Source organism: Chelon labrosus, assembly GCF_963514085.1.
Source record: "Chelon labrosus genome assembly, chromosome: 17".
Taxonomy (NCBI): Eukaryota; Metazoa; Chordata; class Actinopteri; order Mugiliformes; family Mugilidae; genus Chelon; species Chelon labrosus.
Genome location: NC_140350.1, coordinates 7,953,790 through 7,971,443, shown reverse-complemented (window position 1 = coordinate 7,971,443; position 17,654 = coordinate 7,953,790). Strand labels below are relative to the sequence as shown.

General features: G+C 42.7%; 1 protein-coding gene across 2 annotated transcripts in view; it reads right to left on the bottom strand.

The window, feature by feature from the left end:
* Positions 1 to 16,617, bottom strand: part of med13a (mediator complex subunit 13a) — a 68,025-nt gene extending 51,408 nt beyond the window's left edge. The window contains exons 1-3 of one of the 2 annotated variants that reach the window (XM_084564888.1): positions 16,183 to 16,617; positions 15,968 to 16,070; positions 8,704 to 8,938 (exon numbers count right to left, since the gene is read on the bottom strand). In XM_084564888.1, the coding sequence (XP_084421014.1) occupies positions 8,704 to 8,938; positions 15,968 to 16,033 (301 nt within the window). In that variant the 5' untranslated portion in view covers positions 16,034 to 16,070; positions 16,183 to 16,617. Of the gene's footprint in view, positions 1 to 8,703; positions 8,939 to 15,967 lie in introns of both variants that reach the window. The other variant, XM_084564887.1, reaches the window with a different exon arrangement.
* Positions 16,618 to 17,654: the final 1,037 nt, after the last annotated feature.

Below are 17,654 nucleotides of genomic sequence, written 5' to 3'. Positions count from 1 at the left end.
GGATAGTACTACAACCAATCAGAGTAACAAAGTTCTTAATAAATGCTTTAATTCCTGTCATTTATTTCTAAACAGCTTCTCTGTCTGGCGGATATTTTGTTATAAACAAATTCAACCCACAGCTCGCAAGTGACGCGCATCGCTGCCTGATCAACTTTCCACTACAGAAAAACAGTAGTCGTGGAAGTTGTTCTGACTTCCATGCTAGGATAGAAGAGACATCCAACCAGCAGCCAAACCTCCAGGTCTACTTAAACCCTCTGTGTACGATGGCTCCTCTGTAAGCAGGAAAACCTCCCTACACCTACTTCTCCATCTGATCTGATTTTCTCTGCCAAGACCATATCTGCTCCGTGTGTCCTCTTTCCTGTCGCCTGTTACTCCCCGGTCCCTCCCTCTAGCACAAAGCCGCTCTAAAATAAAGCGTCTGTTTCACGTCAAGTGTTCTAAAGACCTCATGTAGACGGACAGAGACAAAAAAATGTTGCAGTCAAAGTCGCAAAGCATTCACTGCAATATGAATAATGACAAGCTCACTAGTAATTAATATATCTGAAACCATTTAAAAAGGTAGGTGTGACTCCGGGGAGGATGGGAGTTGGCTAAGCAATTGTTTTTAAAGGTAACACATGTCTGCACTCAACTGCCACAATGACAGGGAAACAACTCCAGGGGGAAAAGAAAATAACGAATTCCATAACACTTAAAAACAAACCCCTGAACATGTTTATTTTCCTGGTGGCACTTGGCTTTCTAGGTCCCTGAGTGACACCCATTAGCCTTCTATGAGACAAAAGCATCACCTCTACATTAACCATCAACACATGCAGCAGACTATGAGGTTTGTCTAAAGAGGTAACCACTCTTTAGTCTTGAAAGACGGCGAATTGTACGAATATATGGTCAATTTAAACTGCCACGATAGACTCACAGTCAAGGTGCTAAATAGTAAAACATACAGAAAGACAATATTTACACAACCAGTTGTCAGTGTGAGCATCTTATTCATGAAACATCTTTAATAATTTGAAATTATACCTAAGCCTGTGACAACAATTATTACGGATTAAAAGGGTTTGCTATCGCTTCCAATCGTTTCACATCTTGCACATGGCTTCGCTTTTGCTCAGCTCCTCTCTGCCGCCATCCTTTTTTAATCCAATCAGCTTGTACATCTGACAGTCTTCTCAGAGTTGGAGCTCATGTTTTGGATCTCCCTCGCACATGGACAAGTCTTGTTGCGCAGCCTTGTTGTTCAAAACAAGTCGAGACCGCGGCGTCATTTCTAGCGAGGGGATGTAGGAAACAGCGCACGTTTTAAGAAATTAATCCAGCAAACTGATGGCTCGATGTTGGATCGTTCAAGGCGAGGTTGATTTGAATCGATTTTTTTTTTTTTTAAAACCCAGCCTCACAAATTAATATGGAAAATATTGATTAATGAAAATAAAGTGTATGGAAAATGGTGAAAATGTCCTTCACAATTTCTCAAGAGTCCTGAGTGACATGATTTGTGTGCTTTAAATCAACCCAGCAGTCCAACACACAAAGATATTCACTTAATTATTACATATGACAAAGAAAAGCATCAAATTGTCACATCCTCCAAATTGGAAATGGCAAATTTTTTGATTTTTTTCTTTAAAAATCACTCCAAGTTTTTGGTTATTGATTATTTTTTTGTTGAGCACAGATTTCCCAAACCAATAACCCTCGAGCTTCAATTTAAACCTTCTCTACCCATGCAAAACTCCAGCTTGCTGACAGATGTTTGAGGGAAGGTGGGAGGGTGGTGCACGGTGGGCGATGGTCAGCGCAAGAGGCGAAAGAAGAGTGTCCTCATTTAGACAAAGATTTATGGGCTAAGCTGATGGTTAGGACACTTTCATGTCTCTGCCTCCTGTGAAGCAGACCCAGATGAGTTGACCTTTATGAGAGCTCTTAGGCGGGAACACAGTAGCTCTGTTAGGAATCCACCTCTGAAGCCTGGAAACACCTTTTGACACAAGGGAGCAAAGGGCCTTTTACAATCCAAAAAACTCAACCAAAGACCGGCAGTTACATCGCGGGACATGGGTGTTTTGGAGGGGTCTACATATACACAATGAAGAAAAAGTTACTGAATTTTATAAAAGCTGAGGAATTTTTTTTAGAGGTGCCCCTCCCCACACACAGTTGCTCATCTGTGTATAAGCAATTAGAGCAGCAGTCAGTCATTAAACAGCAAGATTAATGCCTTGCGATCAACTGTGCTCAGGGGGATTCTACCAAGTATGGCCAGAAGGTTTTCCTCCTCTCCTCCACCTCCCCCTCTTATTCCTCCTTATCTGCAAGGAAAGAGAGAGAGAACCAGCAGTGCTCTGTAAAGTCTCCATTACTAATTAATGAATATTTCTTGAGCAAGAAAGGGAAAAGAGAGATATATAGAGAGAGAAGAGAGGGAGACTGCACCCATGGGCCAGAGCCGCATGCATGGCCGAGTCCCTGCGCTCTGCCAGCCAATGGAGATCCATCAGAGGGAGCGGGAGAGGGAGATGGAGCAGGAGGAAAAGAGCAAAGCGGAGGGTGGTTCACAGGCAGGAGATTAGCCCTGGAAAATTGATCCCCAAGCACAAAAGCCATTGGCCTCCTCTACTTTTTCCTCCTAAGAGCTGGTCTGGGTTTATCTATTCATCAATCTCTCCAATACACTCTGAAGTTTAGAACCATCTTTGAAGGGGGAAAAAAAGAGAAAGCCCCACAAATACTGAGCTAAGGTTAATCAAGTGTATCTAATTGTCTTTGATACACATCCACAGCTTCACGAATTCAGGGTGTAGGCCTTCAGCAGGGCTAGGGCTGGGTATCGCTACAAAATTTCTGAATTGATCCAATTTCGATTCACAGCGTCCCAATTCAATCTGATTCCCTTCAATATCAATTCATTTAGAGATATTTCACTTTCAAATCTATTTTATTGAAAGAGGTTTTTAATTTAGTTTGTCACTGTTTTAAATTGGTTTAGTCACTGGTTTCACAGATCTGAGGGTTTAGTTTCACATCTTACAGATGGCTTTGCGTTTGTGCAGCTTCTCTTCTCTGCTATCATGACTTTTTGAATGCAAAATGCTGCCAGACATCAAGCACACAAAATATTAGATCGATATTTTCTTTAGTACTTTACCTACCCAGATTGCTTACACTGGTGCAATCTATCGTAAAAGAAAATCAGCCAGTTTTATAAACTACAGCAGCCAGTCAACACTACTACTCACATCTGGCTACTAGGAAGCCATTTGATGATGTCATGTAGTCCGCTGATTACACTGCAGATTATCTACTCTTTAGAAAGCAGCACACATCCAGTGCGCTCACACATGCACACGCCGTCTTGGGAAGAGTAAATTCAAATTGGTTCTGTTTCAAACCAACATTAAAAAGTAATAAGAAAAAACACCAAAATGATCCCAAAAACAACCGTGAAACCGCCCGATCTGGCAACCCTGCCATCACACAAGCACTAATCTCGTTACCCAGTCTTTGTTGTGCGAAACAAGTCAGGAGAGGATGCAGGAAAAGGGTCTTTTTTTTAAATTGATCCTAGGATTATATTAATTGATATTGGATCTTTCAAATCAAAATGTCAATCAGAAAATGTTTTCTTTTTTTTTTTTTAAACCCAGTCCTAACCCACATTGTTACTGTATAGATCAATTATATAAAACACAACATGACCAGTATCTGTAGGACTTTTAATTGTCATTTACAAAAGTGTTTCTTGTCCCAATTAATGTTCTGTAAGCCAGTTGTCTCTCCACTTTAAAGCTTCTGTACACGTTTTGTTCATGTCTTACAGCTTAAGTGTAGATATTTCAAAATCCAGTTTGACTTTCACAGGCTGTCCAAGTCAATAACATTTGGGAATCCTAACGAGTGAGCGGCACTTCTCCTTTCTGAATCCTTGCCTAGGGCATCCACTGGGCTGGAGGGGGCCTTACATCATTGTGGGATTCAATCTGTAGCACAGTCATTGTTGTGGCTTGTGTCACTATCCATGACAGCAAATATGCCATTACAATTTATTAAAAAAAAGATGCAGTGCAAAGGCAGACAGCTGTATAGTTAATGATGTTTTGCTTTAAGACTGCAGTTGTTACACCCAAATGTAATCCCAGATTTTAATTTTGTCTAGAAAAACTTAAGTCATAAAGATGAAGGCATGGAACCCTCGAGCGCGATTCTCGATGCAAGCACCTGGTATTGATGGGCTGAAGCTGAAGGAAACAAGAGAGTGGCTGTGTGGTAGGAGCACAAGTCAAACATGATTTACCAAATTTAACACAACTCATGTTTAAAAATCAGAGCTGTCTAACTCAGATCAGGAAAAAGTCAAATGTAAATTCCCACGTGCAACACATCATCATGCACCACAACCAAAAATTCAGCTTGCCTGAGTAATTTTAAACTGCTGTGCTTTAAGACAATCACACAGCAGTAAGATTTCTTGATGCCTTAGATTGGATTACGTACTTCTCAGCGGTTTGATCTGCAAGAGTTTTACTTGAGATTCACTCCTTGCTCTGCTGGATATAAAAGGGGAATAATAATCCAATGATGCCATTAACAGCAGAAAACAGACGTGTACCTTTTCCCTCAGTCAACTAGATCAGTGAAATCAGTGTGATCAGTTCTTCCCCATGCAAAGAACTGATCATCAATAATCTGTTCTGCACTAAAATAACATCAGATGAAATCTTTCAATTTACAATCACTGACTAGACGACCACAACCCATGCCAGTCAAATTCAGACACATTTTCATATTTGAATGGCACAGATGTTTGTTGACAACAAACATCTGCTTCAAACAGAACATACATGAAGGCAGTTCAGTAATACTGAAGTTGTGAGATCTTCACAGAGGAGGGGAAAAATATAGGAAGACCAGTGAGAAAGTGAAACTTTCAGCCAACACGCCCCTCTCAGACTACTGAAATATGCCCTTTGGAACTGGAAATTCTGCCCTGAGGTGTAAAGCAGGGTTGGTTTTATTTCACCCTTGATTCAAATTCACAGAAGACAGTCATCAAACAAGGATAAAAAAAAAAATCGTATGAACTTGGAAAAGCTAGAAAAACTCAAAGAATGACTGCATATCAGTAAAAACAATAACAGTTGCCGGAAGATTACTGATAACAAGCTCACGGAGGGCTGCTGGAGTGAGCCCAACAAGCGTTCATCGCCACATTGGTGGAGGAGATCGATGTTTTACATGCAGTCCTCTCTCCTCCCCCATCATGTCTCTCTCGCACTTTCAACAGATCAGACCCAACACCAATGAATAGATGTGGAGCCTCCAATGATCACGGTGGAGATGGCTCGCTGATAACCTGTGCTGGACAACAGATGACCGTCTCTCTCTTTTAACCTTCTCCTTAACAACGAACAATCCCTGCTTTGTTGCTCAAAGACAGAAAAGAGCAGGATCCCACCACTCTAGAGTCATAGTCAGCTGAGGAAACTGTGAACTTGGAAAGACCCAAGAGAGAAATGTGGTGTCAGTCTGCCAGCAGCGGATGCCCCGGTGGGACTTGCAGTGCAGGGGAAAGAGACTCCGGCAAACTACTAAGAACTTAGACAAACGTGCACAGAGCAATTACCCTCACAGACACCTACTCCTAATTTCTATGCAAAAAAAAAAAAAGATTAGTGGGTCTTTGAGAGGAGGAAAAGGCAGCCATTTATCTTTAGCTTTGGATGCCCCTGGTCAGGAGACTCCATCAGCTTTTGAGGGGAGAGGACGATGAAGAGAGCCTGTCATTTGCATAAGAATACATGCATATACTCAACCACTGGGAGGGGGAGGCAAGCCGTTTAATTCAGCAATGGCATGTCGCTTGTTGGGAATAATTTCTGTGCATGGCCAAGGGAAGATTAGAATTGGTTTTCTCGTTGTGTTCGTGCAAGCAAGGCGGCTTGTCCAACAGCGTAGAAAAGGGGCTTGGTGGTTTGTTCCCCTTACATTCCTTCAATGGTGATTAAGCGTCTGACGTTAAAAGATCCCTTAAGTTTTCCGCCCTTCACTACTCCCATCACTCTGGCTCACTCCTTCTCCCCTCATCTCCCAGGAGAGAAGGGATTACTGGCACACTGGTATACAGAAATGGCACTTGCTCAAAATTAAAAGACTTTCACAGGCTGCTAATCTAATGAGGGTGGAAGGGGGTGTGGGGAATGAGCAAGCGCCATTTCTGCTGCCGAAATGAAAGGACAAGAGCGGATTTTCATGTTTACCGCCAACATTGCACTATAGACTAAGAAGAGGCTGAAAACACATAAAGAAAAGAAAGCTTTTTAAAATTCCCAAGAGGCTACAACCAAAGGCAAAAAAAAAAAAAAAAACATCAAACTAGTGGCAAAGAGAGTGAGGCAGTTAAAAGGCGACAACAGATGTGACATTCCACTTGAATGCACAGGTTGGACTGGTCCTGCCGTGGTCTGCCCTGCCACTGCTAGATGGTTTTGCACCTTCACAGGGAGAGGACTCAGGAGAGTACATAAACACAGCTAACTGTCAATCATTCTGCTTCTTGGGGGACACACGCAAACACTGCGAGGGCTGTAATCTTGAATCCTGGTGCTCAGTGCGCTGATCATCCGCCTGAAATCCAACTTATTGCTAGTTAGGCAGTCAGACTGAAAACCATCAGGAATCTAGGGCCTCAGAAAAGACAAAGACTACACTAAAGGGCTCTAAACAGGACCAAAACATCCACTCCCAGTGCAACACAGATCCAGGTAAAGCCATCTGGACAGAGGTCCTGACATTCCTCAATCACGGTCTCAGCTGTGTTTTCAAGTCTCAGGACGCACTATCCTGAACATACTGATCCACAGCTGCAGATCAGAGTTTGGGGGAAGGAGGAGAAGAAGAAGAAGCCCTCTGGCTTACTTTAGATCCACCGAGAGAGACTGCTCTGCTTCATTTCACTGGCAGAGCCCCACGGAGGGAGGGTGCTGGGAGGGAGGCTCAAGAAGGGCAAGGAAGACGGCTTCCACTAGCAAGAGGAGAGCAGCAGTTTCCAAAACAAGAAACAGGGATTACACCACCCATTTAGAAAGCATTCACACAGAGACACAGGTGAATGCAGCGAGTGGAGAATGTGACACATGTGATCAGATGCTGACGATGCAAGTCGCTGTCAGTGTTCATGTCAAGATCATCCCCAAGAGGATAGATGGAGGCTTACTAAAAATTCAAGGAAAACCAGGCCTAAAACAGGACCTGCCAGCAGCACAGCAGAAAACGTTGTTTTTTTTATTAGAATACCTGAAAGAAATATACACTGCAGATGGGTCAGTATTTTTTTTAATCCCCAAAACCACTAAAGATATCATGTTTAATCTCCCTAAGGCCAGAGTAAAAACATAACAGTGACTCCAACAATTTCCAAATATAGATTCCCCATACCACCCCCTCCTACTTGAAATGTAGCACACTCCATTAGAGGGCCCGAGCCAAACGCTTCAGGTTATTACCAGGACCCGTTAGGCTTGAATGAGCTGCCCATCGTAGCCTTCAGCTCCCATTTTGAGTCCACTTGAGGCACAGTGTCTCATAATGAAGGAGGGTCACAGACGGGCTGTGTTTGGCTCCGACTCCAAAGTTCAATCTACATGGCAGGGAGCATGCATAAAGATGGCCCTTTCCATCTTTCGCCGCTAATGTGACCGTTACTCAAGAGGAAAAAGAAGAAAGTGGGGGGTAGATGCATTTGCCTCATTTCTGCATGGCTGCTCCTGCATGCTGTGCTTCTCACTCAAGTTATGATAGGACTCAGCTCTGTTTCTAATACCTTCTTCCTTTCTTGTTCCCCCTCTGCAGAATGGCGACACATGACTTCTGAGCTTACGTGCTCTACTTCGGATTAAAACGAGAGGTGCCGTTTCATCTTCCGCGAGGCAGCGTCCAGAAATGTTAACCCACTCTCTAACACACATGGAATAATAACACAGCATCACGCCCAGTGTCTCCGGAGAGAGGGAGTTGCCCTACAGGTGTTGGCACTGCCAGTCTGGCTGACTAGATTATCAGTCAGAGGAAGGTAAGGGTGTGAGGTATTAGGGGGTATCAAATTACATAGATCACAACACTTCCCTGAGGCTCACATTTACAGGACATCTCCCTTGTGCCTACCTGACAATCAAGCAGTGAAATCGGTATCATTTTTCACTGTACAACCAATAACCATCCTTGACAGGGTGATCTATAATATATTCAAGTGCTTCTTTTAAAAAGCTGTGAGTCCATTACATTTTCTGTTATCTTTTACAGCCAACCTTGGGTGAATTTAACAAAACATGTAGTGGAAGGCTGCTGAATTTAATATTCATAGAATATGTTTTTTTGCTTGAGTAATCGCTCAGACACACAGAATAATTCAATTTAAATCATCCTTTTTATCAAAACAACTAAAACGCATTTAGTATCCGTCTATCTTTCAACAGCAGGCAAAATGATCTGCTCCTATACAGCAGGAACCATCTCTTTCTCAAACAGCATCGTTCTCTTGAACTCAATTACTGAATCGCTACAAGCACCCTGGGTGTTGTTCCACAGCTGACCCCGACCTCCATGAAGTACAGAAGCAGAATAAATAGGATGTACCCACACGGCTAAATAAAACAAGCATTATTATGTGTGTGCCAAGGGAGGGAGCCCCACCTGCAAGCTCGTGATGGATGAGATCAGCGAAGTTGGGGTCTTCCCCCCACCAGAAGAGCCAAAGCTCCCTCCGGCCCTGCCGCTGGCTGCGCCGCCACACGCTTAGCACGTCGGCCTTCAGGCAGCGACTGAAGCTGCATAGGATGGGGTCCTCCTCCGTCACCGGGAAGAGGATGGGTGCAGAGGTGGGACCCTGCCACACAAACCTCTTCCATTTGATCCCCGTCAAGTCAGCCTGCAAGACAAGGGAGGGGGCGGGATGGGAGGGGGGAGAAAAAGTGTTAGTGTGCAGAGTCGCTGCTTCAGGATCCACTCAGCACCTCAGAGTAAACATGTGCTGACCAGAGCGTTAAGAGTAGGTATTAATCCTCTTTTATGGGGCAGTTCACCCTCCAACTACATCTGACAACAACTCATGCTGTCAAAATGGGAAAGAAAGCAGAAAATGGGGAGAGAAAAGGGAAGATGGAAAGATACACAACACAAAAATAGAGGTCTATTGTGTGTTGACACAAAAGAGAAATAGCCCCTAAAAAATTGGGACATTTGTACTTATGCTTCAGGTGCTTTCAATATCGCCGTGAACAACATGTTCAAACCACAAATAGGAAAAAAACTAATGCTGGTAGATGTGGTCTCACCACCTTAATCCTCATTATTGGTGAGTGCTGTGGGGGGTGTTCTGCCTTTTTATAAACGCTGTCTGGCTTTTATAGAGAGAACAAAACACACAGGAAAAAGCCTCATAGGCAGTAAATCACTGGCGGGGTTATTAAGTGTTAAAACAGGAACATTACGCTCCACTGCTAGCCAACACTGCTGCTTATCACACGAGCGCCGACAGACTGCCCACGTCTACCTAAGCACATGCACACAAACACATGTGAACTACCAGAAAACACACACGCGGTGTCTTAAGCGTGCATTGCTCTTTTCTGCTGGCAATCTTGGTCCTCTGTCTATCTATCCATCTATCCTTGTAGACATTTCAAGTAATCTGTGAGAACATGGACTGTTCATTTTCCTTCCATTTAGTCCCATTTCGTTCAGGCTGAGTTGGCAAGCCGTCCCTCTGTATATTCAACCAATTAATCCATTACAATTCAGGGGATATCTTAACTCAAGTGCAGAGGCGCTGAGCCTGAACAAGTGATTACCCGTGGTTGTGGTGAAGCGGTGGTCTTTCGCTTGGCTAGGGATAAGCTGAGAGATTTGTGGTGTTAGTTGGGATGAAGTGGGGGGGACTGTCAAAACAGAGCATTGTGTGGCGTCAGCTGTAGCAGCGCAGGATCACAACAAGTTAGTCAGCCATAGGACATAGCAATGATCTGTTCACACGTGTGAACCAATTAATAATAAACCTGAGGCTGAACAACAGTTGTGACTATATATACGTGCCCATAATACGATACAGCATGTAGCCTAGATTCTTGTTCTTCAATTAAACTGTGCACTATCAATAAACACAGCAAGTGCTTAATTTGTTACAACAACTAACTCAAGGGGGGAAAAAAAAGTGTCTGGCAAGCACACAAAAGCCCAAGGTTGCATTATAGTCTCGTCATAACTACACACAACAGTCGCTGGCGTGCATGATCAAAACACCATGATCTCTGATGAATAGTCTGGCTCGTGAGGAATTCAAAGGCTGCTGCGTGCGCCGAGGACAAGCTCCACGGTTCAAACAGCACAGCTCGTTTTGTGTGTAACAACAGAGCTGCAGCAGTTAGCCTGCTCCTTCCTGCTGGAGTGTGAGAAGCACTACTTTACACCTGCAACTCGCTCGGAAACATCTGTGCACACAAAGCAAACTGAGGGTGTAGACAACGGTTGACTGTGAAACCAGATCATAAGCAGTACACATAGGCAATTAGCAAGTGAACTCCCCCAACCATCTCCCGGACCATGGCCAGTCCCCAGCAGTATTGTGCATTTCAGCATGTAAAAGGGTTCATTCTCAAGTGGCCTCCAGGCCTATTATACCTATTATAGGCATCTGCTCCTCATATATATTGGTTTCACACTTATAGACATGATCATCTGCTGCATACAGCCAGCCAAGAATCCAGCTGGTCACAGTCCACTGATACCTTAGGTTTGAATAACACAACTCTTATTCAAATAAGCGCGCCAGTAACTCTTCCCCTGTAATTGCCAGATGTAGCTAAACCGAAAATAGTTTTATGTAAATTACAGTTATTTGTATAAATACACTTTTTCTGTTTCTGAGAGAATATCCAAATTTTCTTGAATTCTCTTGAATAGGCTTATAGTATTACAAGTTCCTGTCATATTTTAAAAAGAAAAGCCTCATAAGATGACCTGCAACTAACACAGACTGATATTATCAGTGCTCCTAGAGTTCAGGCCAAATACAGCAGACAACAGCAGTTTTGTAACGCGTCTTGAGACGATTTGTATTGTTACTGACGCTATATAAATAAAATTTAACTGAATTGAATTGAACAAACACAGATACAAACAGAATGTAATTCGTTCAAGCTTTCTCCACTAACAAACTTTTGCACGGATCAGTTCCAAAGAGAAGCACAGAGATGCACACATGACCATGAGACGGTTAATAGTTTAGTTGACCGTCAGCTGGTGTCAGGCGACTTCTAAAATACCAAGCAGAGAACACACAGACATGCGTCTCGTCATTATCCATAGTTACTGCACTGCAACGGTAGACATCAGGCAAACTGACCACATCCTGTGGGCACCGACTTTGACCTGGTTCATTTAGCTACTGCAGCAGTCACTGCCAAAGTACTGATTAATGCTGCTGCACTGTTAATGGAAGAATTCAACAGGATCTTACAGTCGTCATACTAGTCATCACCTTTTTGTGACCGTCTCCATTACCATTGGAACGTTTCGGGTAAACTGCAGTTTCTCTGCTAAGCAGGACACTAAATGCTTAATGAATAGTGCCTTCAGAAAAACTTCACTACAGAAGCTGTGATGTACAGAAAACGCATACAGGAATACTCTCAGTCTATCGTTGTGTACTACCATACACATACACATGGGACTTTATAACTGATAGAAACTCTATCAAACAGCCACAATCACCTCATTTCTTTATTATTACTCTGCAATAAATGATCTCTGTAGATGCCGTCACACAACACATATCTCAAGTTAACGGGGTGCCTACATGAAGATTGAACCTTATCTAAAATGTTACTGTATGCAATCTGATCAGTGATAAAGCTTTAATAGTCGTTAAAACCTCTGCTCATAAAACAGTAATCAATAGTTACTGATTGATAGAACACATGTAGTTGACAATACACGGAAGAAGAGTGAGAGCTATGAAGGTTTTCCACAATCTAATTACATCTTATGCAACATGTCAAGTCAGCCAAATGTTTATTGTTTTACTACAGTCTAATACCTGACACTCCGAGCGGCCTTTTCTCTTCACAATCATAGTAAATTTATCCTTAAGTCCTAACACTTCTACTGAGCTACTTAGCTCAATACTTTGTGGAAGTAGTGACAAGGTGGACTTGAACTGGATCTGAACTAAAAGTTGTCAAGTCCCTGCACTGGGGGAAGTACTACTCTTTTCTGTTTTGGTATCTTTTTAATCAGCATGAGTATAGGAAAGGCGAGAAAGGTGATGCGAGGACGTGAGCAATTAGCTCCAGAGATGGATGAGTGCATATTAAATGACATGGCACCTGCTGGGCATATTACGGAGAATTAGGTATTAGAAAATGTCTGAAAACACTTTCAACAAAACCAGCTGCTTCCTGGAGGATCTGTTTTGTTTACTAAGGAGGTAAGCCAAGTATTTCCACTGCTGATCCATAATGGATGCACCTAATGATGAAGACTGAAGAAGTGCTTATGTAATCTATAATTCTACAAACAATACAATAATACTCATCGTCACTGTTGAAATATTTCATGTTTATCCTTGCATTTGCAAACTAAAAACTTACTGATAGTTTATGTAGCACTGCTGGGTGGCAGCATTCTGGGTTTGAAACGCAAAAACAAAGACTGACTGCAAGTATTTTAAGAAACATTTCCCTTGCAGATAACTATAGCAACACAGGGCTTTTGCACACATTCATTTCGATATAAAACTACACCCACCAATATGTACTGGAATGTTGTACAATCCTTCAAAACAAGCCTTTTAAACAGTCTACTTCTTGAACAAGCAATCTCTCTCGTTGCACAGATGTATGCCCAGCTACATTACTTGGGAATTACACAAGTGTTAAATTACATTTGCGTTGAAAAGTCATGTCGCAAAAATGTAGAGACCTTAAATCAGCCTGCGAACAGTTTGTAGCTCTGCTTTGTTTAAGTTGTCATAACAGTTTTAATCTGATTTTGCACAAATGTATGCGTGCATTGAAGAAACAAATCTTCACTTCTGTCCTTACATTCTCCTGAGCCAGAAGAGGCAGAACTGAAAAGCCCCTCTGTCAAAGACTGGGGACGTCACTACTGCGCTCCCCATCAACAATATCCAAGAGGCAGACTGCTCTATCAAGGATAAATGTGCCTTCTGCAGTTGTTCTGTCTGTCCTTTCAAAGTAAATCAGTTGCAGCCTGTGTGCAAAAGCAGAGGGTGCCAAGGATATAGCTGCATTTCCTTCCAACTGTCACGCTTTCCATGCTGTCTCAGTGAGTGTGGCTTAAACATTTTTTGCACGATGAATCTGCAGCATGTCTTAGTAAATGCTCAGGTATGTGAGCAACTGCTTATAAAATGTCCCAGCGGGGTAAGCAATGCGAGTCGTGATGAGAAGTTTTAGCTTTCATGTCAAAGCCAAAAATCACACTGTTGCATTATGAGGGAATCTGAGGCCAAAGCCACTGGATACAGGCATGAAGTTTTCCTGAGGTGATGCGTACTTGAGGGGGGGTTGTGACCCCTGATTTTGCCAGCTGCTCACCTTCCCTCTGGCAACCTAGGGATCTGGGTCTCAGTAGGGAACACTGTGTTCAAACAGCTGCCTTCCTGCCTTTCAAGATATGAGACAAGCAACAGGTGAAGCTGTTCAAATGATGCCACAGATGCTCCTCTATGTCTCTTTTCCTGCCTGTCACCTCTCTCCCTCAGCTAACCTGTCATGGAGCAGACATGAAACAGAGTTTGCATTTTGGGTTGCAAATTCAATCTGTTGCATTTGAGCAAGTTTATGCAGACCACTTAATTTGCTGGATTCCGCATTGAATGCAATCACCACGTGATTCTTTAAAAAAACTTTCTTCAGCACTAACAGTCACAGTATTTCAACTGATATATTACTAAAAGTCAGCAACAACTGTTCACAGTAATACAGATGTAGCTAAAGTGAAGTTACACTTGCCAGTAAATCCCAATAATCCCCACCTTTAAAATGTGAAAATAAATAACAGAAGGAAAAAAAAGTATGCAACAAGTAGCATCAAACTCCAGAGAAGACTGTCCAGAGTAAAGGGAAAGGGGGGAAAACTGCCACAATGTGTTCACATTCTTTCACTATAAAACCACAAAGTGGAGTCTGTTCAGCAAGTGAGTCATAACAGCAGTGGTGTTATGCTTAGTCTCAGTGTGCAGGAAAATGTCAGCCAGACAGGCACAGCACCACGACTACCAGCCTCTATCTCGCCTGTCCACTGTAGCCAACGCTGCCTTCAAGTGCTGTCGTAAACATTGTAATTACGAGTTCAGCACACACAATCGACCCAACAGAGTAGTATCGAGAGACTGGGGATTTTCTGCAGTGAAATGTTACCTTTAGGGGGCGGACAGCTAGGAAGCTGCGACAATTTGAGGTAAAAGCAGTGTAGTATTTCACTATATTGTTATTATACAAGACTCTAGTGTGCTACAGATGCATTTCTACTTTCACTTCTCATTTAACTTATCAGATAGCTTTATCAGCAAATACACATATTGCTTTGCGGTCTTGCCAATGCGCCACAAAGTGTCGCTTAATCTATGACACTGATCCAAGTATCCAACCAATTCTTTTTCTAAAGGCTGCATAAAACTTCCAAGAGGGGAAGTGTGACGTTAAGAGGAGCACATCACACTCCTCAGTTAACCTACAAGTGAATCTGTAGATCTGTAGTTAAGCTTGCTAACAAGCCAATTAACTGCGACAACAAACACATTCAGACCATGATCTTGATTATCCCCGCCAGAGGAGGAGGAACTGTACACTCAGGCGGGGGGGACACCTCCACATTTGCTGCTGCGGCCAAGATCGTAGACCACACAGTGGGTCTGACTGCTCTCTCACAGGGGATTTAAACAGTATCTGTGAAGCCGGAGCAGGGCAGGATCGCAACTAGTGACGATGACAACAAGATATTCAGAGAAACACACTTCCTCCCGATCTATGTGCAGCTGAGCTATGTAGATGTTTGCAATGCCCATGGATGAATGCCACAGATTATATAATCAGCCTGGGGCCTGTGCCCTAGTTGGTTTGAATATTACTAAATGAAGTCCAAGGAGATTAAGACGGAAATAAACACCATGACGACATATTACATAAATAGTTTGCAAACAAACACCGTTACAATACACAACTCTGTTACAAGAAAAGAAGAAGAGCTGTGTAGGCAAGACTTAAGGGGCGTGCTTTTACAGACGAGTCGTGCAAGTTGGGCACTGACATTCGCTCATCCTGGAGTTGTCAGTGCTGACAAAACAGCATTTAACTGCAAATGCACCGTGGTCCGACGGTGTCAAAGTTGACGCTGCACACCGGAGTGCACGAAGTGTTTGGTTCACGGCTCGCCACTTGATAAAAACACAGTGGAAATGCAACGAGAACTAGACAGCAAGTTAATAATAAACAAGGCATCAGGGAGCGGGGGGGGGGGGGGGGTGGAGAAAGTGCCACAACAACAACAATTCGCTGGGAAAACACTGTCGTGCTCCTGGCAGTAAAATGCACATTTATTTTCGTGCTAGCACAAAATATGTTGCTCTGTGAAATGTAGTAAATGAAGCTTTTACAAGCGAGTGGCGTTAACCTCAAGTGTTTTGTTTGCAGATAGGAAAAGGGGGGAGCATGCTGCAGCAGACAGGGCGTTACAACTAAGAGATAAAGTGTTAAAAACAAGTACTGTAGTAACATTAGCGAAGTGGGGTACCTTGTTGTCCTAAAATGATGTCAGCTCGACAGGGCCGTAAGCCTAGCTAAGCTGCTATCAACTGATGCCTCTGTGGCTAACGTTAGCTTAGCCCCCGTTCAGCTAGTTAAAAATGGCTGCTTTCCTTTAGTTTTAAATCTCTTACCAGACAGAATAGATTGGAATGGCAATCCTCCAAGCTGGCCCCGTTTGGTACAAAACAAGAACTCATCCTTCTTCACTGCGAGGTCCAACTCTCCATCATTTCACTTCCCGGGAAATAAAGAACAATATTCGAATTGGTGTTTTCTAGGATGTGCAGGCTTAATCAACGAGAAATATTTTGTGTAACATTTGGCTTGGATAGTTTAATTCAACAACCTTCCGATTGCAGTTCCCCCCGCCGGAGCTAAAAGCGGATAAAAGCGACCGTGCGGTCTTTATGTCGACATCTCAAAAGCTCACAGTAAAAACAAATTGAAGGAAGCGAAAAATGTTCATAAAACAAAAAGAAAAGGAGAGCAAAGAAGCAACTCTCCCCCTCCCCCTTAGCCCTAAAACGGTCTCCGCTTAAAAAAATAAAAACGTCCTGCCTTACTCCTCCATCGCAAAATTTAGCCTGAAAACGAAGTACATCCTGTAGCGACCTCTCGAAATCTGGCACCGGCCTATATTTTAACGATTATTTCGATCATTATTTCAGCCTCGGTTCCTGTTGGTTTCCATTTGAATTCATGGATTCCTTTCTTTAATGGCGGCCACAGGGACAACTCTGCCTTCCACAGCCTATTGGCTCATTCGTGGTCAAAGCTTTGTCAAGCCAGATGAACATATATCTGACAGCAGACAGCATTTCCGGCAAAGTAAAAGTATGCAATTATTTTTCTTTAACAACATCGGAGAAATACTTTGGGGGGGAAATATTATACATAAGTATTATATTACGTATTAATTATATTTAGTTATCAAGTGATATCTTTGTTGTTACCAATGTGTAAATTTAACTAAAATACTGTTTTAGTCAGTAACTGTTTTATTTTGACAGTCCTGACAACCAGTTCCGTGTTTGAGTTTTGCCAACTTGTTTCTGTCGTTGGCATGAGGGCTGTAATAACACAAGACTGATAGGTATTGCCGCTGGGCCAGCGCAAGTGGCGCTACTGAGCAACAGATTTTGTTACTAATGATCAAACCCTATAAAGTTGCTCACTTACACAGTGCACCACCTAGCGCATGTGATGTTGCACTTGCAATTGAAATGTGCAACCGAGATGCATTGATGCGCCCTTTGTTTTGATCTTTTTCAATCAAATACATTCAATTGACTGTAATTTAACAGAGTGCGGCTCGAGTGAGATAAAGAAGGCAGCACAATCATCAAACGTTTATTGGGTAGGGAGATGAATGAACAAACAAATGCATGCTATTGAAGATAATTTAAGAAGCACGAGGGGAAAGTGAGAACACTTAAACAGATGAATAGCTTTACAAAAATGCTGACACAGTTACAGGAAACGATAAAGTGCTTCTAAATCTGACAGTAAGGACAGTTCGTGTTTAGTTGAATAAAATACAGTAAAACATAAATAAAATAAAAGACTGGGGTAAAAAAATCAAAGACAGAACAAAGTTTTCGCTGACACATCACCATGTGAGAAACACATACACATGCATTTATCATGTTTTATTTGCAGATTGTTATGAAGAATGACTTACATCTTATTCATTGCCATTGTCGTAAATTCAGCCATAAAATAAATTGTTCATTCATTATCTGTCCTTTAGAGGGTCACAAGGGTGCTGGAGCTTATCGCAGTTGTCATTGGGCAAAAGGCAGGGTACACCCTGGACAG